At 38.0% G+C, this 26,539-nt stretch overlaps 2 protein-coding genes across 6 annotated transcripts; one reads left to right on the forward strand and one right to left on the reverse strand.

Annotated features, from left to right (window-relative positions):
• The first annotated feature begins 320 nt into the window (after positions 1–320).
• On the forward strand, positions 321–17,420 carry tmprss3a (transmembrane serine protease 3a). 2 transcript variants are annotated; one of them, XM_089133347.1, is made up of 13 exons: positions 321–425; positions 1,259–1,516; positions 1,912–2,011; positions 3,864–3,977; positions 4,055–4,178; positions 5,469–5,597; positions 6,450–6,496; positions 7,401–7,566; positions 7,650–7,819; positions 8,033–8,128; positions 14,313–14,455; positions 15,859–16,011; positions 16,451–17,420. In XM_089133347.1, exons 1-13 carry the CDS (start codon positions 321–323, stop codon positions 16,493–16,495), a joined length of 1,650 nt encoding a protein of 549 aa, XP_088989473.1. In that variant the 3' UTR covers positions 16,496–17,420. The 2 variants fall into 2 exon arrangements, with proteins under 2 accessions (XP_088989473.1, XP_039539375.2); XM_039683441.2 differs by having other exon boundaries at positions 1,259–1,508; positions 1,907–2,011.
• Positions 16,597–26,480, reverse strand: pknox1.1 (pbx/knotted 1 homeobox 1.1). Of its 4 annotated transcripts, none has more exons than XM_039683447.2 (11): positions 26,370–26,480; positions 23,856–23,967; positions 23,164–23,294; positions 21,896–22,067; positions 21,629–21,799; positions 21,435–21,549; positions 21,222–21,319; positions 21,009–21,125; positions 20,843–20,919; positions 18,712–18,872; positions 16,597–18,061 (listed from the first exon to the last, which is right to left on the reverse strand). In XM_039683447.2, the coding sequence occupies exons 2-11, from the start codon at positions 23,907–23,909 to the stop codon at positions 17,871–17,873; spliced, it is 1,287 nt and encodes a 428-aa protein (XP_039539381.1). In that variant the 5' UTR covers positions 23,910–23,967; positions 26,370–26,480; the 3' UTR covers positions 16,597–17,870. The 4 variants fall into 4 exon arrangements, with proteins under 4 accessions (XP_039539381.1, XP_039539380.1, XP_039539378.2 ...); XM_039683446.2 differs by having other exon boundaries at positions 21,009–21,137; XM_039683444.2 differs by lacking the exon at positions 26,370–26,480 and having other exon boundaries at positions 23,856–26,335.
• Between the last annotated feature and the right edge of the window lie 59 nt (positions 26,481–26,539).

Here is a 26,539-nt window from a genome sequence, read left to right on the forward strand (position 1 = left end):
ACAGCTCTCCCCGATCAGATGTCCCCCTCTACCTCGAAGAGTCTGAGTCAGTCAGTAATTGAGAGAGGTAAGAAGACAAGAAGTGTATTAAAAATGAGCAGATCAACGGAAAGACGACGTTTCAAGCTAATCAGACAACATGGACTTTATAACTCTATTAGGTAAATTGGGTGTGTTGAACTTTTGTGTTTTAAGTCTTCTGTCCAATATCACAGTTCACTATACATCAATGTAATATTTACACCATAAATATTCTGCTTTCTCCAGTCAAATCTAAAACCAACTGTATATGTGTAAGAGCTGTTAATATGAAATAAGTCATGGCTGATCCAGAGGAATTGGAGTCTACAGCAGGTGTAGATGCTGGGGCTGATGGAGATGGAGAATATATTCCCTGTATAGAGAGCACACCATCAGATGTTCAGGTAAGACCACATAGCAACAACTCATTTAAGCATGTGCCATGAGGCTGTAATCGTTTTATTGGCCATATGCAATGGAAAGAAATAGTAGAGGATTTACTTTGGAACAATTTTTACTTAGAAATTGCAAGTTGATTTCACAAATTATAAGAGAAACAGCAATTAATGCATTAAATGTGATATTTTTAAGTAAAAAGACTTGTAAAATATAGTGGACTGTCTACTAATACTCTAATGAGAGTTAGTTATAAGTGACTTAGTAGAATGTAGACCATAAAAGTAAAGTGTTAACAAAATAAATACAAAAATGACAAAGGCACATAACAAAATGATCAAATCTGAACCCTATAGAATGCATAAAGTGGGTCAAATTGACCCAGTATGCCTTAATGTTTGAAATATTTTATCAATGAAAACATTTTATCTATTTGATATTCAATTGTTTTTCATGTTGCCTGTCATAGGGGTGGGGATTTTTTTTTTCCGTGCATGTATCACTGCCCTAAAAATACATAAAGGGGGTCAAATTTGACCCACCCAACACAATATTTTTGGATACATTTTTGTCAATAATACTATTTATTTTCTTGAAACTTTATGGATTATTGTTGATTATTGTCATTTTGTTCTAAGACACCAAAAATTTGCCTCAGACACCAACCCCGTTTGAATATGCATATCTCCCTTCCATAAGTAGGTGAAAAGCAGTGTGTGAGATGGGTAATATGTCAGAATTCACAGTCATCAAATTAAATCTGTAAAAATTATACTTAAGGCATGCAGCACACAGATAAATAGATGCTGGATCATCTTTGAGTCTTCATGCTTCCACACAGGGAGCAGCTGATCAGACATATCCCGATAAAATCGAGGTGGTCTCTGTAACCGAGGAAGACATTCCTGCAATCGAGCCCTCGGCCCAGCTGAAGGTCAGTCCGCTGGACAGTTCAAGTGCCAGTCCTCCACCAGATGACAGCACTGTCAAACCCACTTTTGAAGTCACTTCCAAAGACCCTCTAACAGAAACCTCCTCAGCCCAGCCCAGTCTTTCAATGCCAGTTACCAAAGTCCAGCCCTTTGTTACAGGTACCGATGTACATCATCCATTATGGTCAAATCATACCTTCTTCCTGACATTGATTTAAAATATTTAAAACCAAGCTCAATTAAAACTGTTTGCCTGTATAGCTTACAATTACCTTCATATCCTCAGAATTGTACGTTATTGTCATAAATACTAGAAGCATTGATCCAAACTCTTCCAAAACAATTTCAGTCATCCTATACATAAACCCACATAAGATAAAACACACATTTTCTTGTAGATAACACATGATGCCAGCATTAAGATTGTGGGTTCAAACCCAGAGAAATGAACAAACCCATAAAATGTATTATTACTTTGGATAAAGAGTTCTGAATGCATACAAATGAATCTCTTTTATGTTAATTATCATCTCATGTAACTGTTAACAATCTACTAGAGGAGAAAACACTCCGTGGCAGCCTGCTTGCACGCAGGACGGAGATACTGATCGGGGCTTGTGTCCTGCTCACCCTCATTATTGTGCTTGGAATTGGACTGGGCGGTGAGTCTTCATTTTCTTCAGGGTACAAATACTTTGTTACTGTACTTAAAGGTGTAGGCAACTTTTGGAGAGGCTTGCCGTACCGAGCAAGCTTTTAAAGCATAATATCCCACCCCGAGCCTTTCCAAAGTCATATCCAGTGAATGTGGACAGCAGGGAAAAAAGAAAAGCATCACGAGAGATTGCGAAAAGCATCACAGTAGATTAAACTACCTGTCTCAAAGCACTTAACATTACAATAATAATGAACTGACCTGCACTGACTGCTGCAGATTCATTTCTGCGTTGATAGTTGCCATTGAAACACCAGATTTAGAAACACACGGCAAATACTCACAACTCAACCAAATTCAGAAACTCACTGCAAATACTCACAACTCAACCAAATACAGAAATGCACTGCAAATACAACACAAGCAAATACAGAAACTCACTGCAAATTCTCACAACACAACCAAATTCAGAAACTCACTGCAAATACTCACAACTCAACCAAATACAGAAACTCACTGCAAATACTCACAACTCAACCAAATACAGAAACACACTGCAAATACTCACAACTCAACCAAATACAGAAACTCACTGCAAATACTCACAACTCAACCAAATACAGAAACACACTGCAAATACCCACAACTCAACCAAATTCAGAAACTCACTGCAAATTCTCACAACACAACCAAATTCAGAAACTCACTGCAAATACTCACAACTCAACCAAATACAGAAACTCACTGCAAATACTCACAACTCAACCAAATACAGAAACACACTGCAAATACCCACAACTCAACCAAATTCAGAAACTCACTGCAAATACTCACAACACAACCAAATTCAGAAACTCACTGCAAATACTCACAACTCAACCAAATACAGAAATGCACTGCAAATACTAACAACACAACCAAATTCAGAAACTCACTGCAAATACTCATAACGTAACCAAATTCAGAAACACATTGTAAATACTCACAACTCGCATATGATCAGGATGGTCAAGAAACACCACTGACAAGTACACACTGAACAATAAGCGGTCCCAGCCAGGTTTGTCACTTGAAACATTTCAGTTGTGTTGTATACTATCTGCAGAACGTTTATGTATTTGGTTGCATTGTGATTATTTGTAATGTGCTTCTGTATTTGGTTGTGTTATAAGTATTTGCAGTGCATTTCTATGTTTGATTGCGTTGTGAGTATTTGCAGTGTTTCTGTATTTGACTGCATTGTGAGTTTGCAGCACATGTTGTCAAACTAATGATGATGTTTTCATAAACTGCTGGTGTTTTTTTCTGTTTGCATGTTTTCTTCCGTTGCAGTGTGTTTCTGTATTTGGATGTGTTGTGAGAGTTCTAAAAATAATTCAATGATGTAAACAGCAACATGACATTTTTCGCCTGTAAAGCAGCTCTAAAAGAAATGAGTGTCATTTCTTTTGACACTGTGTCATTTCTCTGAACACACCCTTAGCTAAAACGAACCAACACAACTGCATTGAATAATTCACAGAATAAACTGGATTAGGTTGCGCAAGCCAGGATCTAAAAACATTCATAAGATGTCTCCAACTCAGGTTGCACAATCTATTACAGCTTTGCATTATGCTATCAGTTTACTATAGAGCCTTTAAGTGGTGTTGTTTGGCTGGTATTAAATAGTCAATTAATTTACGAGTGACTGAGCAATAAAGTGATGAAGGGATTACTTGGAGTGCATTGTGTCACTGTTGTGTTTCAATGAACAATACATGCTTATGATAAATGGTCCTATAATTACCAATTATACCACAATTAGTAGGCTAGGCTCATTCTAATTATGAATAATCCTCATATTTCCATTTCTTTAGTTGGCTTAAGCTGTGCCGGGAAGTTTCGATGTGGTTCTTCTGGGTGTATTAGTATGTTGGCACAGTGCGACGGACATTTTGACTGTGAACACGGAGAAGATGAGCTCAGCTGCGGTGAGCAACAGCATTCTCATATTAATGTTCACAACTGTTGTTGAATGTTGCTGTTCATGTGTCATGTGTCTGTGCAGTGCGTCTGAGTGGGAAGAGCTCTGTACTGCAGGTGCTCACTAATGGAGTCTGGAAAACTGTCTGCGCCGAGAACTGGGACTCTAACCTTTCCCTCTCTGCTTGCAAACAGCTCGGCTATTCGAGGTATTGAAACACCCTGCTTTACACACCCTCTATATCTATGTCCACTCCTGCTCCAGAAGGACCACTGTCCTGCAGAGTTTAGCTCTCTAACCCAAATTAAACACACCAGAAACAAGAATTCAAGGGCTTTAGGTTTACTAGAAGCTTCCAGGCGGGTGTTAGGGCAAGTTGGAGCTGAACTCTGCAGGACGTTGGGCCTCCTCCATCAAGGAGTTAAAAATTACATACCCAACATATGAAAACTAAAGACTTAAAGACGTCACCTCTTTTAGGAATTTTCATATAAATTATGAGTGTCAAACAAAAATCTTGTGCTGACTTGTTAGGTAGCACTATCTATGTACCACCTATAGATATACCTAAGCCTTTTCTGACTGTAGCTCTTTCTAGCTTTTAAGCTACATCCACCAAACTTGGCACATATCATCTATCTACAAACGTTTTTAGATTTTTTCACTTTTTTAAAGAGGACCTACTATGCTTTTTTACATTTTCATCTTTCTTTAGTGTCACAATGTTGCTGTTTGAGCATCAAAAATGTCTGGAAAGTTACAAAGCACACTCACCCCAAAGGGAGTTACTCTATATATCAGCACACTGTTTCTTAACTCCCTTGACACGCCTTGATTGTCGTCTTGAGTTTTCTTCTGGGAACACACACTTCACAGAATTCCTCATGTAAATAATTCCCGCAAAGGTATTTGCAAAAAAAGGGTATGAGGCCTGATTGAGTTGCGCTACTAGTGTGTTGTAACCATGTCCAAGAATGACTGTGTCTGAAATCACATACTCTCTTGAGAAGTGACTTACCCAGCGTCAGTTGCTTCGCTTCACTGCCATTCACAAATCCTCTCCTGTGGCCTCATGGGATAGTAAGCTGTCCTTTGTATGCGCACTTCAGAATCTCTCTAGAAGTAATAGGTCATCTGGTTACTTTTTGCCTACACTTTCAAGAGTACTATGAAATCAGATTTTGTCACATACTGTTTTTTTGTCTTATAAAGTAAGGAGGGTATGTGGTTTTGGGCGCATCGACTGTTTTTTCCACCCAGATCTAACACGGTTATGGTAAAGGGCATGACATTTTCGAAACACGCTTGAAACGGTTGACCAAGAACTCAAGACTGTGATGTTTATCCATTGAAAACTTTTGAAGAACAACACAAACATCTTGATAAAGGGCTTGGGGCATGGATGTTTGATGCTAGCGCTACATTGTACAATACATTACCAATATGCTAATGCCACAACATTAAAGTAAGCTGCTTTACTTTCCCCCCTCTCTGTTAGATATGTGGAGTCGAAAGCTCTTCTTCTGTCCTCTATTGAGCAGGACTTACAAAGTAACCTGGTGTCATTAAGTTTGAACCACACAAGTTCCCAGCAAGCTATCAAGATACACAACATAACTCATTTCAGGTAAACACTCTCTTGTTTGCAAGGCAGCACCATACTGACAAATGTCCTGAATTTTGTTATAGATTGTTTCTACAATTTGAAGCAACTTCCAACAGCCTTCAGTTTCAACCCACCAGTCTGTAATTAAGTGTTCCCGATTTGAATTACCTTAATTAGATCTTGATTCAGGTGTGTTTGATTGAAGCTGAACGTTTGAGAAAAGTAGAGCTCCGGGAACAGGAGTGAAAAACCCTGCCTTCAGAGGTGGTCACATTGAAAATGATTATGATGAAAAAGTAAAATAATATGAAAGAAATACCGGTTTGACACCAAATACCAGGGCATTTTTTTAATTTCACTTTGCCATTCAGAGCAAAGTTCTTGAGAAAACCTCTTGCCTTCCTTTCTCTGAAACTGGAGTGGCGTCTCTTTTGTTCACAGCAAAGCTTTTTTTTTGTACTTTGTTCTGTAGCCAACAGCTCTTTATGCCCCCTTTAGACTCTTTGAATGTAACTCTTTCACAGCTGCATATGCTGTTCATTGTTGTTCCTTTTTTCAAGTCATACATTGTAGATCAGTATGATCCCTTTAAATCTTAGTCCAATATAAATAGCATTACTCTTTTGAATTTTGTCATCTTTACACACCTCTAATAATACAAATTAATCTGATTTTCATTTTACAATGAAAAACAAATTGAGATGTTTACAAGAATGTGTTTTCTAATGGCTTTTTCGAATAAAACGAAAGCAAATGGTGACCAAGCCTGTCAAACTATTAGGCATATCTTCTTTTCTGAAGGAAAAAAAAAACATTAACCCAATTAATTCATACTATTTATTCACTATCTACATCATTTTTTTCTCTCCCCAGTAAAACCCAGTGCAGTCTGGGAAAGGTAACAACACTTAAATGCATAGGTAAGCAGAAGTTATTTTTCAAATTGAAAGCCCAAAGAACAAAGTAAAAGATAAACCACTTCAGTGTGGCTACCATTTTTTTTTTTTTTAAGCAAGAAGTATTTCAACTTCATACATCCACGCCAGTGGGTGTCAGTTTTATGTCCAAAGCCATTGGCGCTTTTTAAACAAATTAGAGTTAGTTAAACCAAAGGGGTAATCCATCAACCGGAAGTTGAAGCCTCGCGAGAGGGAGCCGCCATTGTAGCAGAATTTCACCTGCTGTTAGCATCCCATTGACTCCCATTCATATTGGTGTCACTTTGACAGCGAATAACTTTACATCTGAGGCGTCCAAAGACTTCATTTGTCCATTATTTATTTCTAAAGAAACACAACAATGTATAAAATGCTCCATTACTTTGTATCTTACGTTACGGCCCGTAGAAGCGGCTAAAGATTGTGTAATAACCAACGGACTTTCTGTCGCACAATAAAGACATTACCGTTTAGACAGGAGGAGAAGCTCGCAGGCAATCTTTTACTGTCTATGAGGCAATCGGGGGGACATGAAGGCACAAAGTCAAGGAAAAAGCCCATAGATAGAGAGTCCATAAAAGCAACGGGACAAACATTTTCAACAACGTTTTTGAGGAATTAGGTGATTCAGCTACTAGAAGTTTTTAAACTGTCAGACTGTCGTCACAGTCGCTCAGACATCAGACAGGAAGTGCGATAATCAGGCTTCAGTCTTCTCCGTTGAAATCAATGACGTCGCTATGTCCATTTCTTTTACTGTCTATGAGTTAAACATAAGCAAATAGCACCTTTTTGTGTTTTTCATTTTAAGGCCACATTCTAAACTATAACGTGCACTTTATAACCAATGTTACGTCAGCAAACATTTTATTCTATATCATTATAGCCTGTGGTTCCAGACCTCAGCTGAATTCTCGCATAGTTGGCGGTAACCTGTCAGTTGCGGGCCAGTTCCCCTGGCAGGTGAGCCTACACTTTCAGAACGTGCACCTTTGTGGAGGCTCCGTCATATCATCTCGCTGGATACTGACGGCGGCACATTGTGTGTACGAGTGAGTTTATAATGTTCTCATGAATCAGCATTATCATGTTCCTCTAGCCACATGGAAATGATCCTAGTCTGATTTCCATACAGGTATGCCTACCCTATGCTTTGGACCGCCTATGTGGGATTGATAGAACTGCCGATGAATGCAGCGCAGTCTCTCGCCGTAGAGAAGATCATTCATCACAGTCGCTACAGACCTAAGGGCTTGGACTACGATATTGCTCTGATGAAACTGGCGCAGCCCCTCGTCTTTAATGGTATACCTTCTGCAAAAGAAACTGGGATGTGGTTCTTTTGATGAACCACGTTGGGTGATGTTTCTTTTACCTATAGCTTTTGTCACAGATGGCGGTTATGCAAATGAACACTTAATCTTATCTTAATGACCTGCAGAAACCTCCCATGCTCATGTTTTGCATTCGCGGTGACAAATGGCTTATTTGTAAGATGGGTGTCACCTTTTATCTTAGGTTTTGTGGAGCCTATCTGTCTGCCGAACTTTGGGGAGGAGTTTGAGGATGGTAAAATGTGTTGGATCTCAGGATGGGGCGCCATGATTGATGGTGGTAAGTGTGGGAAACTAATGTTGTCATATCTGCCTGAGGCAGCTCAAACAAGGGCTATAGTGGGTTCAAGTCCTCCTGGGAAGTTCGTATTTTTCACGATATGACATGATAATAATAATAGTTTCACACATTTCAAAAAGTTGTGCAAAAATTGCATCTGCCATGTTTTCTCACTGACCCGTCGCCAACTCAGAAACTTGTTGCGTTCATGTGCGTTTAACTTCTTGAACACAATCTTTTCGATATGAATCGAATGCACATACCTTTTAATATTTGGAAAGGGCTGTCTGTTAGATTTCCCATTCATCTCAATGGCAGCTGTTCAAGAAGTCCATGTAACCAGACTTTTGAGGCAAAGTAGCGGTAATTATCTGCAACAAAATAGAGAGAGCTTTGGTGATAACTAAGCGAATACTTAATTAATACAATAGTAATTCCTGACATCAAAAGGGAAAAACAGTGGTCAAAACATACATTTACAGAAAGTGACAACCAACACTGACAACTTTTAGACCATCTTTACTTTTGTTGCAAATATATCTTTATTTTTAGCAACCGCCGTAAAATAGAAAGCACAGTATTTTGGGATATCAGGTGAAGGACAGATCTATGCTGCCTTCAAAAATCGATCAGATGAAGGTATCTCAGGAGACGGGAAGTGAAGCTAATATTGGATTCAGATGTGCCGTAATGCCTTCCTTCCTAATGCTTGCTTTTTTTTTTTTTTTTTAAACTCTTTATTTATTCAAGTAACAACAAACATAACAAACATGACATAACAAAACAGAACAGCAGGGTGTAATGTTGCAAAGAATCCCTTTCACACTTGAGTCTTATAGAGTATCCATTTCTTCCATCTCTTTTCAAAAAGAGCTGATTTCAGCCTAACAAAGTGAGTGATTTTTTCCATTGTAAAGATTTCTTCCATTATCTCCTTCCATTGTGACACTGTTAAAGTGTGACTCTTCAGCCAGTTCCTTGTAATAGTTTTTTTTGTGGCCATCAACAAAACTTTGTATAGATACAAATCCTCTGGTTGTATAACAGTATAGGAAAGCAAACCAAGATACATAGTTTGGAAATCAGTTGGAAACGCATAGCCCAAGACAACTCTTATTTCAGTCGCTATGTTTACCCAGAAGGGACTAACTTTGGGACAAGACCAAAAAACGTGAGAGTGATTGGCGTTCATACTGCCACAGAGTCTCCAGCAGTACTGGGAGGACTTAAGTTGTTTACTTTTGATATGAGGTGTAATGAAATATCTGATTATGTTTTTCCAGCCAAATTCTCTCCACTGTCTTGAGCTGGTGGAAGTGTGTTGAAGTAGACAAATAGAATGCCAATCATCCTCTGACACCTTGATCTGTAGTTCAGATTCCCACTTTTGTTTTATATAAAGGGAATTAATGCCATTACAGTTTTGTAGGCATTTATACAGTCTAGAAACAATTTTTGAGGGTAATTTTTGGTATGCACCCGACACCAATTCTATCAGCTTACAGCCCTCCTGAGAAAGGTGAGGCTTTATCTCAAAATCATAAAAGTGCCGTAATTGAATGTATCTAAACAAATCTGAATTGTTCAAGTCAAATTCCCTCTTTACTTCCTCAAATGATTTAAACACCAAACCCTCAGTCAACATACACACAGCTGTGATTCCCTTTCCAATCCACTTTCTAAATGTGCCATCCAAATTACCACTCCTAAAATCAGGAGAGAAAGAAGGCCAAACCAAGAGTTTACAATCACCTTCGAATTTGTATTTTTTCACCGTGTCCCACCAGAGCTTAATGGTTGTTTCGACTATGGGGTTCCCCTCTTTCAGCTGTATATTAGTTTTCTCACCCAGTCTTGATTGAGGTAGAGACGTTGGGATATAGTTAATTTCAATTTGTTTCCATTTGGAATAATAATTAGGTGAACACCAATAGATAATATTCCTCAATTGGGCAGCTGTAAAATAATCTTTGAAATTTGGAAGGGAGAACCCCCCTTTCAATTTCTCCAGCTGAAGTGTTTTAAGTCTAATTCTTGATTTTGCCCCCTTCCATATAAATCTACTTACTTGCTTATCCCATTTAGCAAACTGAGAGTCGGGTATTACAACTGGTAGAGAAATAAATAAGTATAACAATCGGGGTAATATATTCATCTTAATCACCTCAATCCTAGAATTAAAGTCTAAAACTAGATTTGTCCATTTAGTCAGGTCCCTTTGTATTACCTCATTTATTTTACTATAATTAGCTTCATATAATGAACTGAGATCTCGCGTCAAAAAAATACCTAAATATTTAATTTGTTCCGAGTCCCATTTGAGTTTGTGTTTTCTCCTAATTTGCTCAGATGGGCTGTAATTGATACAGAGGACTTGAGTCTTGGAGATATTTAGTTTGTAGCCTGATTTTCCTCCAAAGTCTTCTAAGATTTTCAAAAGTTTGGGGAATAATTTATCCGGATTCTGAAGATATACTATTACATCATCTGCAAAGAGACTTACTCTTTGTTCTTCATTGGACACCATTACTCCTTTAAGGTCTAATGTTTGTCGCAAGTATTGGGCTAGAGGCTCAATAAACAGGGCAAAGAGGGAAGGGCTCAAACAACAGCCCTGTCTGGTTCCTCTGAAGAGCTCAAAGTAATCAGTCAAATCGCCGTTTAATTTGATTCTTGCCATCGGCTTATGATATAAGGCTTGTATACAGTTAATATTAGAATCATTAAAACCCAGTCTTTTCAGAACTGCAAATAGATAATGCCAACTGACTCTATCAAAGGCCTTTTCGGCATCAAGGCTTACTAAGGCTATTGGAATATTTTGTTTTTTAACTTCATTAATTATATGTAAGGAACGTCGTATGTTGTCTTGGGCTTGGCGTCCCCCAATAAATCCTGTCTGGTCCTCGTCTATTAAATCAGGAAGGAAAGACTCTAGTCTTTTAGCTATAATTGAGGTAAATATTTTATAATCGACATTTAAGATGGAAATTGGGCGATACGATTCACAGTTAACACTGTTCTTCCCCTCTTTTAATATGACTGAGATAATAGCTTCCCTCCATGAGGGGGGGCACTTTGCGTATTTTAAAGTATAATTGAATGAGTCCAACAGTAAAGGAGCCAAGTCATCTCGAAATACCTTATACCATTCATTGGGAAAACCATCACTCCCTGGACTTTTATTGTTTTTCAATCTTTTTATTGCCTTATCAAGTTCTACTTTAGTAATAGGTCTTGATAATATCTCGTTTTGGGTAGATCCTATGGAGGGGAGATCTAAATTTGTCAAAAAATCTTCAATTTCGTTATCGTCTACTTGAATCGGTTGATCATACAAGGATTTATAATAGGATAGGAAGATATCTTTAATTTTCCCTGGGTCAAAATTTACCTCTCCAGATGAATGATCTCTGATTTTGCTAATTGAATTTCTCAATTGTTGTGATCTAAGACGTCTTGCTAGAATTTTTGTCGCCTTCGGGCCTGCTTCATAAAAAGTTTGTTTAGTAAATCTCATTTTCTTTTCAATCTCTTCTTTTGCTAGATCTGACAATTGGTTTCTTAAGTTTTTTATACTCTCAGCCAGCGATACACTTTTATCTGAATGTTGTCTTATTTCTTGATTTCTCAATTGTTCTTCTAATTTTGACTGAATTAGTCTTTTCATTTTATGCATATGAGCCGTTCTTGATATCAATTTGCCTCGCATGACAGCTTTTACTGTGTCCCATAAAATAATAGATTCTATTTGATCATCTTTGTTATCAGAAATACAGTCTTGAATTTCTTTTCTCAATTCTTGCACCACCTTATCATTATTGATGATACTAACATTAAACCTCCATGTAGTTTTTCTAATAAGATTACTTAAATGAATAGTCAAATGGATAGCATTGTGGTCTGAGATATCTGCTATTCCTACGCTACAGTCTCTGACACAATGTCGATCAATGGTGTTCATCAAGAAAAAATCAATCCGAGAGTGGACCTTATGAGCTGCTGAATAGTGAGTATAGTCTCTTTCCAGGGGGTGGAAAGCTCTCCACACATCGAACAGGTCCGCCTCCTTTATCAGTTTTTTAAGATCTTTTGATTTATTATTAATATATCTTTTTTTTTTGCTAGTTGAATCCTTAGCGTGGTTTAAAACAGAGTTCCAGTCACCTCCACAAATCAAAATTCCCTCACTGTTGGAAGCAATCTTATCAAATATTAGTTGAAAAAACTTCCGATCGCCTTCTGGAGGTGCATATACATTTACTAAAAAAACAATTGAGTTATTAATTCTGCCTTTGACAATCACGAATCTACCGTCCTTATCACAGTCTTCCTCCATCAAATCAAAATTGACAGAATTAGAAACAAGGGTGATCACTCCCCTCCTTCTGCTATTTTTATAAGCACTAGAGAAAGAATTTCTGAATCCTAATTTTTTAAATTTATCATGCTCTTCTTTTGGCAAATGAGTTTCTTGGAGGAAGATTACCTGTGCTTTACACCTTTTTAATTTAGTTAGTAATCTACTTCTCTTAATTGGACTGCCAAGACCATTCACATTTATTGAAACAATTTTAAGTTCACCCAAGCTACTTATGTTTGATGAACAAAAAAAAAAAAACCCCGCAAACAGACATGAACTAAGAACAATAACTTCAAAAACAAAACAAACTGAATGATACCTGTGACTTCCATTCAGTGGGAATATTGCCTGACCCACCATGACCCCGTTGGAGGGTCTAGGGATAGTTCTCCAAAAAAAAGAGGTCCCTATGCAAAGGTTGAGAGGCGTAGACATCCCCTCCATCCTTAAAGTCCAACGATTCGACGCAAACAACATGTGCCGCTCTACAATGACAATGAATGCGCGAAGATTGCTTTGCGATTATGAAAATGTCCATATCCTAGAAATCAGATTCCGCTTCTTTGAAACTCCTTCAGCTTCAGCTTTGCCCTTTGAGCTGTAGCTGGTACGAAGCCTTTGGATGGTTGGCCCTCCCGCTGCCATACGTTTAGCTTTTGGAGCCAAGTTTCCGCGTCCTCTTCCGTCACAGCCGGCAGCTCCACATCGAGACCTCGCCTCCTTAGCTCTAGTCCTGCTTCACGTGCGGAGCCGTATACTTTAGCTCCGTCCTCCCAGTGAATACGCATATTTGTGTACGGTGTTTGAAAGCGAATGCCTTTCTCCTTCAGCACCTTTTTAATCTTCTGGTACTCCTTTCTCTTTTGGACAATTTCTGATGCGTAGTCGTGATCAAAGTAGATGTTCCTGCCGTTTAGTTGAAAAACTCCCCTTTTCCACGCTTCCTTTAGTATCATCTCTTTAATAGTGAATTCCTGGAAATTGATTATGATAGGTCTTGGTGCGTCACCGGGCCGCCTGGAAAGAGCTCGATGGGCTCGCTGTATTTTAAGGTCCAATTCAGCTGGTAATGCCAGATGTCGCTGGAGCAGATCTGCAACGAAATTCGCCATTGACGCCGGCTTTTCTCCTTCGTCAACTCCAAAGATCCTGATGTTATTTCTGCGGGATCTTGACTCCAGATCGGTCAATTTGTCTTGAAGGGCCTTTTGTCGCTTCATACCCTCCGCCACCTTTACGGCCAAATCCAAAGTAACGTCCTCAACACGCCCCACCCGAGACTCCGCTTCTTCCACTCGGTCGGTCAGGCCTCTCAAGTCCTCCGCCATCGTGTCAAGTTTGCCGCTTAATTCCTGCTGTAGAGAAGTAATATCCTGTCTCACTGTGGCGTTGTCCTGTTTCAGCTCAGTTCTGAGAGATTCGATAGCTTGAAGCAAGACGCTAGCTGTAACACCGTCTGTAACGTTAGCAGGGTTAGCATTAGCTTGCTGCTCTGCGTGGCTAGCCTTGGACGACGAAGCGTTTTTATCCCGAGTTTTCGACATTTTTGTTGAATTACCGTCTTCTTCCTTTCTCAAACCACCTTATTGCGTGTTTAATCACCGTAAAGGATATACCAGTCTCGAGTGTGGTGGAAAATATTATTAAAATTGAAGAGCGATCCACACGCACGTCTAGTCTCTACGCCATTACACCGGAAGTCCCTAATGCTTGCTTTTAAAGGCTGCTTTAAGCTTTTGGATTGTAGCCTTTGATTTGAGTTTATAAACTGACTCACAAGGAGATGAGATTCTACTTCCTCTACTTTGTTCTGTGTTTCAGGGGAAGGGAGCGAGTCACTGCTTTCAGCAAGAGTACCTCTTATCTCTAACAAGGCCTGCAGTCAGCCGGAGGTTTATCAAGGCTATATATCAGCAGGAATGATCTGTGCAGGATACCTGGAGGGCGGGACAGACTCCTGCCAGGTACATCATCTTACCATAGAGTGATATGTATTTCAGTCCATGAACTGTTAGAACTGCAATAAGGCACAGTTGCACTTTATTTTAATTGTGTCCTTGTTACAGTGTAACTATACATTTATAATTTAAGTACTGAGTAATATTAGCATTTACTTATGGTAACATTTTATTTTAAAGTGCCCTTGTTACTATGTGCTTGTGACCAGTGCTTCTAATGACACCTTAAAATAAAGTGTAACCATACTGACTATTTTAGGGTTTGATTTAGTTGCATGTATTTATGCATAATTTGTACATGTAATATATGTAACAAGGACAATGTTAAATAAAGTGTTACATGTGCATCAAATTTCATTTTAAAATTCACATTGGATAAATCTTGCGAAAGAGTTGGACAGAAAGTTTATTTTAAGAAATAATAAGTACTTAAGTGCACATTGAATGTAATGTTTTCAGACCATAACTGCAGGTTATTGCAATTGAATGAAAAATTATTATAGATTACATTTATAATAAATGCATTTAGCTGGACTTTTTTTGACCCTCTTACGTACAGTATATCCTTTTATGTAAATTCATAAATATTGCTAAATGTACTGACAAGGATATTTGGTAAGCTAAAACTTCATTGTAATTTCTACTGAAATTTGTTTCTTGTAGGCTATTTAAATATATTGATATTGCACATTTTTAAAAATGAATTTTCTATTTAATGCATCTAAAATATATGTAATATCAAATAACACTACTTTTAAAATTATATTCAAGTATTTTTTTCATGTGCTTTAGTGTGCTAATCAACTTATCAAAATGAGTGTACTGTGTCCCATGCAGGTCCCATGGGATGCATTGCCTTTTTTCCTAACACATATTTTAGTAACCATCATAACTTGGGTATCATAAGCATACTATAAACCATTTTAGCAGTTTCCTCCCCCTAGTGGCGGAGTCATGTTTCATAATAAAAGTTAATTTTAGCTATTTTATAGTCAAACCTTTTTCTAATCTCGACAAAACACATATCGTTGGAAAGGTCTGAGACTCAAGGTTCCATATTTGGCAACTATTTAGTGATAAAAGAGAAATTGCGACCGAAAGGTTTGATTTGTTACAGGAGAATGCGTTTTGCATTTTTCAATGGAATGTGGGTTACACCTGGTGGCTATTTTTGGAATTACGCCTAAACAAAATGATATTGCTGACATTTTTGCCAGCTTTCTTGTTTCTAAAATCCAGATTATGGTAGTTGGATTAACACATTTACATGAATAAATAACTTGAATATGCGTAAAAGAAACTGATGAGATCTGTTCCATTCAACATTGGAATATTATGGTGCAAGTAAACATGAAACACTGAAGTTTAAAGTAAAATATCAGCGGGGGAAATGTGTTTGTCCATGATAGGGTGACAGTGGTGGTCCACTGGCTTGTGAGGATTCCTCTATCTGGAAATTGGTTGGGGCCACAAGCTGGGGACAAGGCTGTGCCGAAAGCAACAAACCTGGAGTTTACACACGCATCACACAGACCCTCAGCTGGATACATCTGCAGATGGAGGTCAGGATTGTGATTTTGTGTATCTGTGTAGTTCTGAGAGTTTATGTGGTTTCTCAAAAAAAATTGATCTGTCTGAACAGTGAGACTGCCTTGCCCCAAATGGGAAAACAACTTGGAAACATCTATTTTTGTTGCGAAAGGTCATGTGAGGCACTCTTAGAAGAAAAGGTTCTTTATAGAACCTTAAAAGGTTCTATCAGCGCTACGTATTTGGAACCCCTAAAAGGTTCTATACACTCTTAAAAAAAGGGTTCCTCTGGGTTCTATATATAACCCTGGGGTTCCATACTTGGCCAAAAGAACCTTTTACAAAAAAAAAATGGTTCTATATAGAACCATTTTGGAGTTCCATATATGAAGCGGGGGTTCCATATATGAACCATTTCTAAGAGTGGGCATGGTATTATGTAATTCTGACCAGCGCCCTCTTTTCCTATAGAGAGAAGAAATGCTGAACCCCTCTACTATCAGCTGGGATTATTAACCGCAACGAATCCAGGCAGAGATGTCACAGAAACACAGAACTCTGACACATGATGCATGTCATAAGAAGGCACACTGAAAGAAATTTTATATTACATGCACTCAAATCTGGAAAAGTTTTATTTGGTGTAAGTAGTCTTATACAGTACTTGCTATTGTTTTAAGAAATACCTGTCAAACAATGCTCTGTTGTGTCATGAGTAATTACTTACACGAGTGTTTCCCGAGACAGAACATGACAATGTGCTTATGTCTAATGCAATAAATAGGGACAAAAAGGGACAAAGGCCCCATCCATGCAGAAAGTATTTTCATATTTTCAAATCTTTGTAAAACTTTAATGTTATACTATTGTAGTGTTTACAGTAATTAAATAATTGTTCAAAAACAGTACACAATTCACAACATTTAATGTAAAATGGTGACAAAATATTCAGACTTGACCTTTATTTGACTTTAATATGGACATTTTATGCCATCTTCATTTCCAAAGCATATTTCATAAAACTGACCGATATGGGAAGCTTTGTACACTACGTTCGCCTGTAGAGCAAAAACAACGAGTCCCTCTGAAACGAAGGAACATCTTCAGCACACGGACAAAGATTACTGGAAGAGACTTTGATTTCACTGATATTACTCAATTTAGTCAATATATCAGGCTTTCTGTGCTTATCAGCGTAATAGTTTTACAAAAGAACACGTAAGGCATTTTGTAAGTGAGCGTTAAAACCAATTTACATAATTATAAATCATTTTTTATCTAAAAAAATGCAAGTAATCCCCTGAAAACAGGGCATAGGAGTATAGTTTCTGTACATAAATATTCCCTATAAAACACAAACTAAAAAAAAAAAAAAGAAAAGAAAAAACACCTTTTTTATTTTACAACATTCATATATAAAAATAATCTCTTTTCTCCGCCACGAAGGCTCTCTACAAGCGTGAGCATACTGAAGAAAACATGAACATGCAGTGTGAATAAAACCAGCACAACGACAAACTCTTAAATTCTTGGCATTCAAATGAGTTAATATAGACAACAAAATCATTACCAAACATTCACTAAAGAAGCTTAAAATCTTTCCTGTGTTCCATTTTTGCAATTTTCTAGAAGTGTATCTGTATAAAAGTGCACACACCTGCACATGAAACACAACTCCTCACACACTGCACCTCTCAGTAACGCTGTGCTCTCTGTAAACGGTTTGTGTAACGTATAGGCCAACGTACAGTACTCCTAATTTTTCTGTAGTGCACAAGTATCAGCTTTGCTGAAAATCTACGAGGGGACTGGATCTCTTGCAACAAGCGGCATGTGCAAGTTTTCCGATGTAAATGTAAGCATGCAGTGTGTGACCTGCAATCCACGTGGCTTAGTCGCTAACATCCAAACCCAGCCCGGTCATGTTGGCAGAAGACAAATCTGTGTCGTCTTCATTGCAGCTTTCTTCCGTTTCATCCTCGCTGTGATTTCCCATCAGGACTTGCTGCATGGCAAGGGTCGCTCCGTCTGATGAAAGTGCCTGGAAGCCGTCTACATTCATTCCCACTGTAACCACACTACCTGCACAGAAAGAAAATACACACCCCACTATCAAAATTCAGTCGAAATCTGTAATATGAAACCAAGAAAATGGATGCAATTAAAAGCAAACGCACCAAGCCGACTAGTGGCGAACAAACCCAGTGAAATATCAACTGATTGGATTACTTGTCATAATTTATTACCATTTTGGAAACTATAGCGAATAAACTGTGATGATGTTGAAATGTTGAAGGTGTCTGAATACATTTTGGTTTTACTGTATATTTGGGAAAAAATGTGGCGCTTGCTTACCATTTTGAATATCAATCATGTTGATCACTTGCTTCATTCTAGGGGTAGGCATGCTCTCGCATTGGAAAGCTTGGTTCAGATGATGTAAAATTAGAACAGCCTTCTGTGCCATCTTGTCTTTGCTCGCTTTCATCACTATTGCTTTTATTCTCATGCTTTATTTATTTGGACTTTCGCTAAGCTGAACAGCCAATAAGAATCTGAACAGCCTCTCTCTCTCTCTCACCACCGACACACCGGCCGCTTTAACATGCTCAAAAAAAGCCAAAACCATACCACACTCAACGACAGCCCGACACAGGCTTGGTGTGTCAGGGCCTTAAGATTGGGCCATGAGATCATGAATGTTATAAGAAGCCATTATGTTGAGGAAGTACCGTCTGGCATTGTGAGCTGCTGCTGGGTTCCAGTCGAGGCGATGGTGTCGGACCAGAAGCGGTGAAGAGGCCGGCTCTGAGCTTTCTTCTTGGTTTTAGCTGACTCTGTCGAGTTGGCATCCAGCATTGGCTGCAAGATCCGTCTTCGAGCATTAATAAACCTGCAGGACAGACCCAGTAAATGTTCAGTATCACTCGCTATTAGGGATGTCAACTGTCGATAATACATTTTATCGATAAAACAGGTTCATGAACATGTGCTGCTCAATCGCGAAAATGAGCACACCAAAGTTATATTTGGGACCATTTTACACCATCATGACTAAGTTTGTGTGTGCAGTCGCAGCCTTTTGTTTTGTGCAAATGTAAGTTGTTGAGTGGTTAAGAATTAACACTGTAGTAAAGCGTACAGTGATCAGCTTCAGCGCGCGCAGCTCAAACGGCAGTGCACGACTAATAATGACTATGATTGGGACTGTCATATTACATAACATGAACAATAATGTAATAAACTATTAAAACAGTGAATTATTTGGGTTTAGTTGCCGTTTCATCACGTTGCTCCAGGAAGAGCATGTCCACAACATGAGTCATTCTGAATGGCACATAACTTCACTTCACTTGTGCATTTGTGTCATTTTGTGCAGATATAATTTGTATTATGTTTATTTTGTATATATCTGATTAATCACATATAGGATGCATTCCTTTGAGTTAAATAATGCGCTAGCAAACTGCTTAAGTTTACTGGTGTTCATTAAGCGTGCGGAGCAATTTGTAAAAATTGACATCTCTACTCGCTATGCAGGATGAATAAAAGACACATTGTTAATGAGTGAACAAAACATGGAGAAAGATAATATTTGCAATATCAGAAAGCCTGCCATAAGAGACAAAGGCGTTTTCAAATACACAACTTAATTATGCTACCTTTTTTGGCCAAAAGGGCAGTATCACATATAATCTTAGTGGATGAGGTAATACATTCCAGAATGCAATTAGTCCAGGGCAGTGAAAAAAAATGACGTGCCCATCCAGTGGAGTCATACAAATTGGAATATATTTCAAAGCACATGAACAACTGAGCAAAGTCATATTTTCAAGTGGGAAACTCAGAATTCTGGATGACACAAGATTTGCAGAGTTGTAGGTTTGAAGCACCATGTGACTTGTCAATTTGAAACGTTGCGGAAGCACTGATTTGTGTCAAGTCAAATCTGCAGTGAATAATAATGAATGATTTTGCAAGTGATGTTAATTTAATTTCAAGCTTATTAAAGGCGTGATGTACGGAACAGCTCATAAATAACAAGGGAATCACTTGACTTTCAAGGTTTACTTAAATTTAACAAACATTCAGGTTTGATATGAACAGAGTCCCTAAAGGAACTTTCACATGATAGTTTCTCGTAAGCACGTGAAAGCCTGAATATTTTTATTTTTGCAAAGGTCCCTTTAGGAGCTCCATAGATATGTGTAAGTGATAGAAATGAATTCAATTTTGAAATGAAATTGTATTTATTTTGGTAAATGACACAATACAAATGACTTTTCTTATGGTACTTCCTTATGTTTAAGACTTTAATGCGTTACATGTCATAATACCAATTCGGAGGTATGAGTTTCCCAGGTGCACAAAGGTAGCATCGACTTAAGATGGGAATAAGGGATAAGGCAAGGGGAAAAAAGAAGTTGCTAGTCTCTTTGATTAAGACAAGCAACTTTTAAAATAGTGCCGTCACATCATTTTGATAATCAAGTAATCGGCAGACTATTCTGATGATTCATTCAGAAAACTGATTTTATGCAGATAAAATAAAACGAATTAAAGTGAACAATAACGTGAAAAAAAGTGAACAATGCTTAATTTCAACAAAGTACTTTTTTTTTTAAAGGACTTCAAATTCATATATGTATATAATCAAGCAGCAATAATGACTGGATAAAAAGATTTGTGGCCATGGGAACAAAATTGAGTTCATAAGAAAAAAAAGACTGGATATAAAATGTATTAAAAGGCTTAATTCTGTGATTTTATTAAACAATACTGGTGTAATAATCTTATCCTGCAACTAGAGAAATCAACCGGCTTGTACTCTGACTACTTTATGTGATTGATAAATTAACTTACCAGTTGTTGACTTGGAGTAAAGTCAGGTTTGTTTGAGTTGCAATTTGCTTTTTCTCTTCTTCAGTGGGATAGGGGTGCTAGATAAAGAAGTTGAACAGTGGAGTGTATAAGAATTTATAGAAGCCAAAGCAAAATGTGTTGCCTTTAAACATGTTTGCCTACTAACCGCAATGTGCTGGAAGAGCCAGGAGCGCATGACGTTGGTAGCTTGTTTGGGGAGAACGCCACGCTTGTTTTTAGGCGAGCTGTCGTCTCCTCCGAAGAAACTCAAGTCCTGATTGAACTGAAGTTGGAACTACATTAAGTACAAGCAGTAAATGATCAGTGGATCTGCTAATGATCGATGTTTAAACGAGATCAGCTGGAGTGTAAAGCAAACCTGTGAGTTCTGCATATGTAATGTTCCAGGTGAGATGGCTTGTGTCACCACTTGTCCCTGTGGTGTGACCATAGTCACTGGCTGATATATTGTATTACCTGCACAAAAAGGAGAGTTTATTTTCAATCAGAGGAACCATTATTTCAAACAAATAGTCTGAGATAGTCTAAAAGCAGCTTTCCTGCTGAAATTTGTAACAACTGAACTGTGTACCTGGGACGACTTGTGATGGATTGACTGCTGTCACTGTAACATTGCCTTGTTGAGGACCTGGTGAGGGCACCACAAGGCCTTGGGGGCTGAGGGCGCTAGAAAAAGAGTTGACCAGCTGGAAAAGAATAAATAAAAATGTCCTCTAAGTACTTGCTTTGAGTGTGAGTCTACAATAAGAGGGCAAAGGCATTTACCTGGTCATGGACTGGAGAGTACGGGCTGCCAGGTTCTCCACTCAGTAGTGTTTCGCTGTTCATCTTGCTCTTGAGGCAGGAAATGTAACGGCTGCAGAAGTCCTTGCACAGGTCACTCACTTTCTCTAGCTCTAACAGATGAATCCTCAGCACCTGGATGGCTTTGACCATCTGATAGCAAAGAAACACTTGTCAGTTTGAAGTCACGATCAAAGCTATAAAGTATATAGAGTAATATTAGTTATTTCGACACCCTCCATCTCTTACCAAGTTGTCGAGGTCAGGGTCTTCACTAAAGAAAGCTTTGCCCTCTTTCTCTTGACTGCGGACAAAGTTCTCAATGTCAACGTCAAAACTTGCAGATGTCACACAGTCAGAGCCCTGAGTCGACTGCTCACACTTCTCAAACAGCAGAGCCAAGAGAGGGAATAGAGGATGTCTGTGGTTGAGGAGAATCAAGTGTAAGAGACGACACTGTTCAAGGTGGTACTCACAGATCCAGTACACATTTGAGAGTAAAATACACTACCGGTAAAGTGTTTTAGAGAAGTCTTTTACGCTCACAAGGGCTTCATTTATTTAATCTCAAATCAAATAAAAAATATAATACAGTAAAAACTGTAATATTGTGAAATATTATGTAAGCAATAAGATACGAGTGGCTGTACTGTACTGTGGCGTCATGCCTAACAACACGCTTCAGCAATTAGTTATCGACGATACAGCACTTACCTCGAGTACCTTATTGCTTTTATAAAACGGTTACCACACAATAAAAATATGAAAGTAAAAAAATTATGTATTAGTGCAACTTTCATGAAGTAAAATCACTAAAAGCCTTCCTTGCGCTAGAAAAAAAATAGTCCCTGACCGTGAACAGCAATGACGTTCCAATGTGTAATATGCATGAAAGCTCAAATAAAAACAACATCTGCAGTGTTGCGCAGTGATAAATAGAACCGACGGGTGAAGCGGTCATAGCATGTTTTATCTTGAATAAAGCACAGCTATTGACCAATCAGATTCAAGGATTGGATCTAACCATTATATAATACAATTTAAAATAGCTAATTTATTCCTAAGTAATTTATTTCTGTTACGCAAAGCTGAATTGTCAGGATCATTACTCCAGTCTTCAGTGTCACATGATCCTTCAGAAATCATTCTATTATGCTGATTTGCTGAAAGTGTTGAAAACAGTTGTGCAGCTTAATATTTTTTGTGGAAAGCGCGATACATTTGATAAAAGTTTAAAAGCACTTAATTTGAAATCTTTTGTAACATTATTAATGTCTTTACTGTCACTTTTGATCAAAATAATGTGTGTTTGCGGATTAGTATTCATTTCTTTAAAAAAAAAATATATGTATATATATATAATTTTTAAATATATGTGCATATATATATAAATCTTTTTTTTTTAAGGGTTAGGGTAGGTATTTAGGTATTATAGAATAATACTTGAGGTTAGATATTTATAGAATATATAAGATTTGATTTGAGAGTTTGTGTGAAAATGTGGACAATTATGTCACCTATATATACAGGCTTTGTCGACATCCATCTGTGTTTGTGGTTCAGAGGACACAGGACTGCTGGAGCTTCCGGTGCTTCCATTGGCAAAGCCCTTTTCAAGGTCACTCTCCGGCTGCTCCATTACCTCCATCTAATCCAGGGGAAACACAAACAATGATTTCATTTCATTAACTAGGTCAAACTATTTGCTTGACAGTTGTATTTTAGCATTTTTAGCTCCGTGACTTTATAATGCTCCATGATGGACACTTTAACAGTTAAACTTGTACTGGAAATGACACATAGACAGCAGTTAAATATTTAAAATGTATATTAAAAATGTTGATTGTCATATTCAGGGGGTAAAATAAAGTATTATAATAGTTTTTTAGTGTCTATAAGTTTTATATTAGGCTCATTTTATTTTTTTTACAGTTTAAAACTCCTGAGGTTATTTATGTGATTTTGCTACTTTTTAAGCAAAAATCTAATTAAATGTCGACTATCAACCTCAGGAGGTCAAAGTACACATTTAAATTTCTACTAATTTGATGAGGTTTGCCAATTTTTTGTCTGTCAATTTTTTTTTCAAATGAATCAAATTTTTATTGGTTCAAAAAAAAAAAAAAAAAAAAAAAAGGAATGGGATAGCAAAGTGTATGATACTTATGGAAAGCACCAAACAGTAAAACATTAGTTGAATCATGTCTACCTGCTGGTCTCCCTCTTGATATTTGTCTATGGACACAGACTGGGCAGCCATCATATTCAAAGTGGGCACTGCCAACACTGGGGCATTATACGGGCAGGCAGCAGGAAAGGACCTGGAAGTAACCACATGTATTTTTAAAATGTTCTGGACACAAACAATAATATAGTATTTAATGAATGCATGAACCACTTTTGAAACGATGGAGTCAACCATTATTACTGGTTTATTTAAATGTATGTTTTTTTTTTCTTTCTTATTATATGCAGCTAATTAAAAGATGAATGCATAATGAAAACTTGCAAATGGAAGCCTGAATGTGTTGATATTGAAATACAATGTTGTGTACTGTGGAGCAAGGGGTTTTTAAAGGGGCCACCAGGGAGTGCTAGGGAGTCTGTGGAAAATTGGTGTAAAAAAAAAAAATGAATAAATAAAAAATAAGTAAAAATAAATAATCAGTGTTGGGGGTAAAGTAACGCATTGCTTTTAAATTTACTCCAAAATATCTGAGTTTCTTTTTCAAAAACTGACACCTCTCCTGTGCCCATGTTGAGAGAAAACATGAGTAAGACCCCCATTCACTTCAAACGAAATCGAAGAACAATCTGGTGTGACATAATTTTGAACAAAATCAGGCCAAAACCAAGTTTGCGTTGTGTTTGTTTCAGGAGTTTGAAACAGCTCGCAAAGGCAAACTTTCTTGAACCGTTTACTATTGCTGGTGAACACCTTCGAACTACCATTGGTTCATAGGTGGGTGTGACTCGGAGCCTTCTTGGACGTGGAAATATTTTCTTCTGTTCAGCCCCTTGAGGTCGGACGTCCACGAGCAAAAAGATGAACACACTGGGCTTTGAACACTGCTGCTTTATAGTAGAGAATGAAGCTGTAATTCTAAATGAAAAAGGTACTGACACTGTTTTTCAGGGCTTTAAGAGGCAGGGGCATTGTGTGCACTGTGTAAACATGATGGATATTGAAGTATAGTAACAAATTCAAAAATTACTTTTGATAAACATCACTTTTGCGAATCTATTTTTTTTTATTGCTTAAGTAAAAATGTTAAACTTTCTTCTCCTGTGTCCTGTTCTTATGCAATGCAGAATATCACCACAGCTGAATGGGTTAGAAAAAAACTTTTTTTTTTATTAAAAACAAACAATCCCAGCTCAGTTGAGGAAATGCAAAAATGTATGCAATGCAATACTCTCCATAAAAAAATAACTAAGTAATGCAATTAGTAACTTTTAAGGATGTAATGTAATAATGCAATGCAAAAAAAGAAAGAAAAAAAATCCCTAAAATTGTAAAATAATACTATAATACAAATTTATCCAGATAAATTAATAAATAATGTATCTAACCACACAGTACTATAGTGAGAAAATGTTTTTCATATAATTATATTACCAGCTGCTGCATTTTAGATTTTAGGATGGGGGGTCCCTCACAAGTCATATTATTTGGTAGCATCTATTTAAACAGACTTAGCATTCAATAAGGGGCATTTCCGTGCTGAAACAAAAACATGTACACACACCCACTCGCACATCTGTTCTGGCGGGCACGAATACTTTAATATTTCACGTCTCAAAACATTCAGTTGGCGTGTTACCAATGAATCAATTTACAGCTATTCATTGGCAAGCACAATATTGTGCAAAACTATGCTCAATTAATATATTAGCATGGGCATGTAAATTAATCTTGACCAGAATACATACAATATTTAGTGTATAAATAAACATGTCTAAACAAGCCAAGCTAAAGCGTTATTATTGGTTTAAGGAGACGTGAAGCACTAAACTGAACGTTACAGTCAGTCGGCGGCGGTCTGTTTAGCTAACGTTACTGACTCTTGACCAAACTTTGGAGAACATGAAAACACTCGTCAGACTAGCATATTATTTGGGCTCATTAGAAAACGTAAAATAGCAGCGGCCTCTAAGTAGAAAACGCCTTGTTCCTCTGTAAGAAACGAACAGCGCAGTTAGCTTGTGTGCATTAGCGCGCTAGCAAACACTGGGAGCGAGTCGCTATAGCAGCGCACACTGGGCGCGCGTGCCGCCCGCGAGCGCCAAACCGCAACACCATCTCATCCTAAAGCCTCACGCTTTTTGCACATGAGCACTGTCCTCGATGTGAAGGCAATTTATCGGCCTTTAAAGTGCAATTTGAATTGTTGTTACTCTAAAATCCATATATAACGATAAGAATCTAGGCCGGAGACGGTTGTCTCGCGCTCATCTGGCCTGACTGAGAGCTGCTAAACAAGGGCCTTCCCTCAGCGCTCGCCCTTGCTAGAAAGAAATCTCCTGTCCATTAAAAAGCCGACATTTTTTTTTTTTTTACTTCCAGAGATTTACATGACAAGATTGTCTCGACTGTCCCATGCAACTCCCATGAACCCCTAACAGCGTATGCTCTCTTTCACTCAGCCCCGGGCATTTTTGTGTTGCTCGGATTGTTTGATTGATAGGGAACGGAAAAAGACGAGTTTGAGTGACAGCTTACCTGGGTGCCAATCTTCGTCACACTGACAAGCGGCTGCAGCAATCGGGATCCGCATTTGTCGCGCTACGTCATGACGCAAGTGCACGCAGGGCCTTCAGCTCATGAATATTTACATAGAGGGCGGAGCTGTGACGTGGGGAGAGGTTAAGTCTCGTCCTCAGCGAATATTT

Source organism: Pimephales promelas, chromosome 7 (genome assembly GCF_988280905.1).
Source record: "Pimephales promelas chromosome 7, fPimPro1.hap1.1, whole genome shotgun sequence".
Taxonomy (NCBI): Eukaryota; Metazoa; Chordata; class Actinopteri; order Cypriniformes; family Leuciscidae; genus Pimephales; species Pimephales promelas.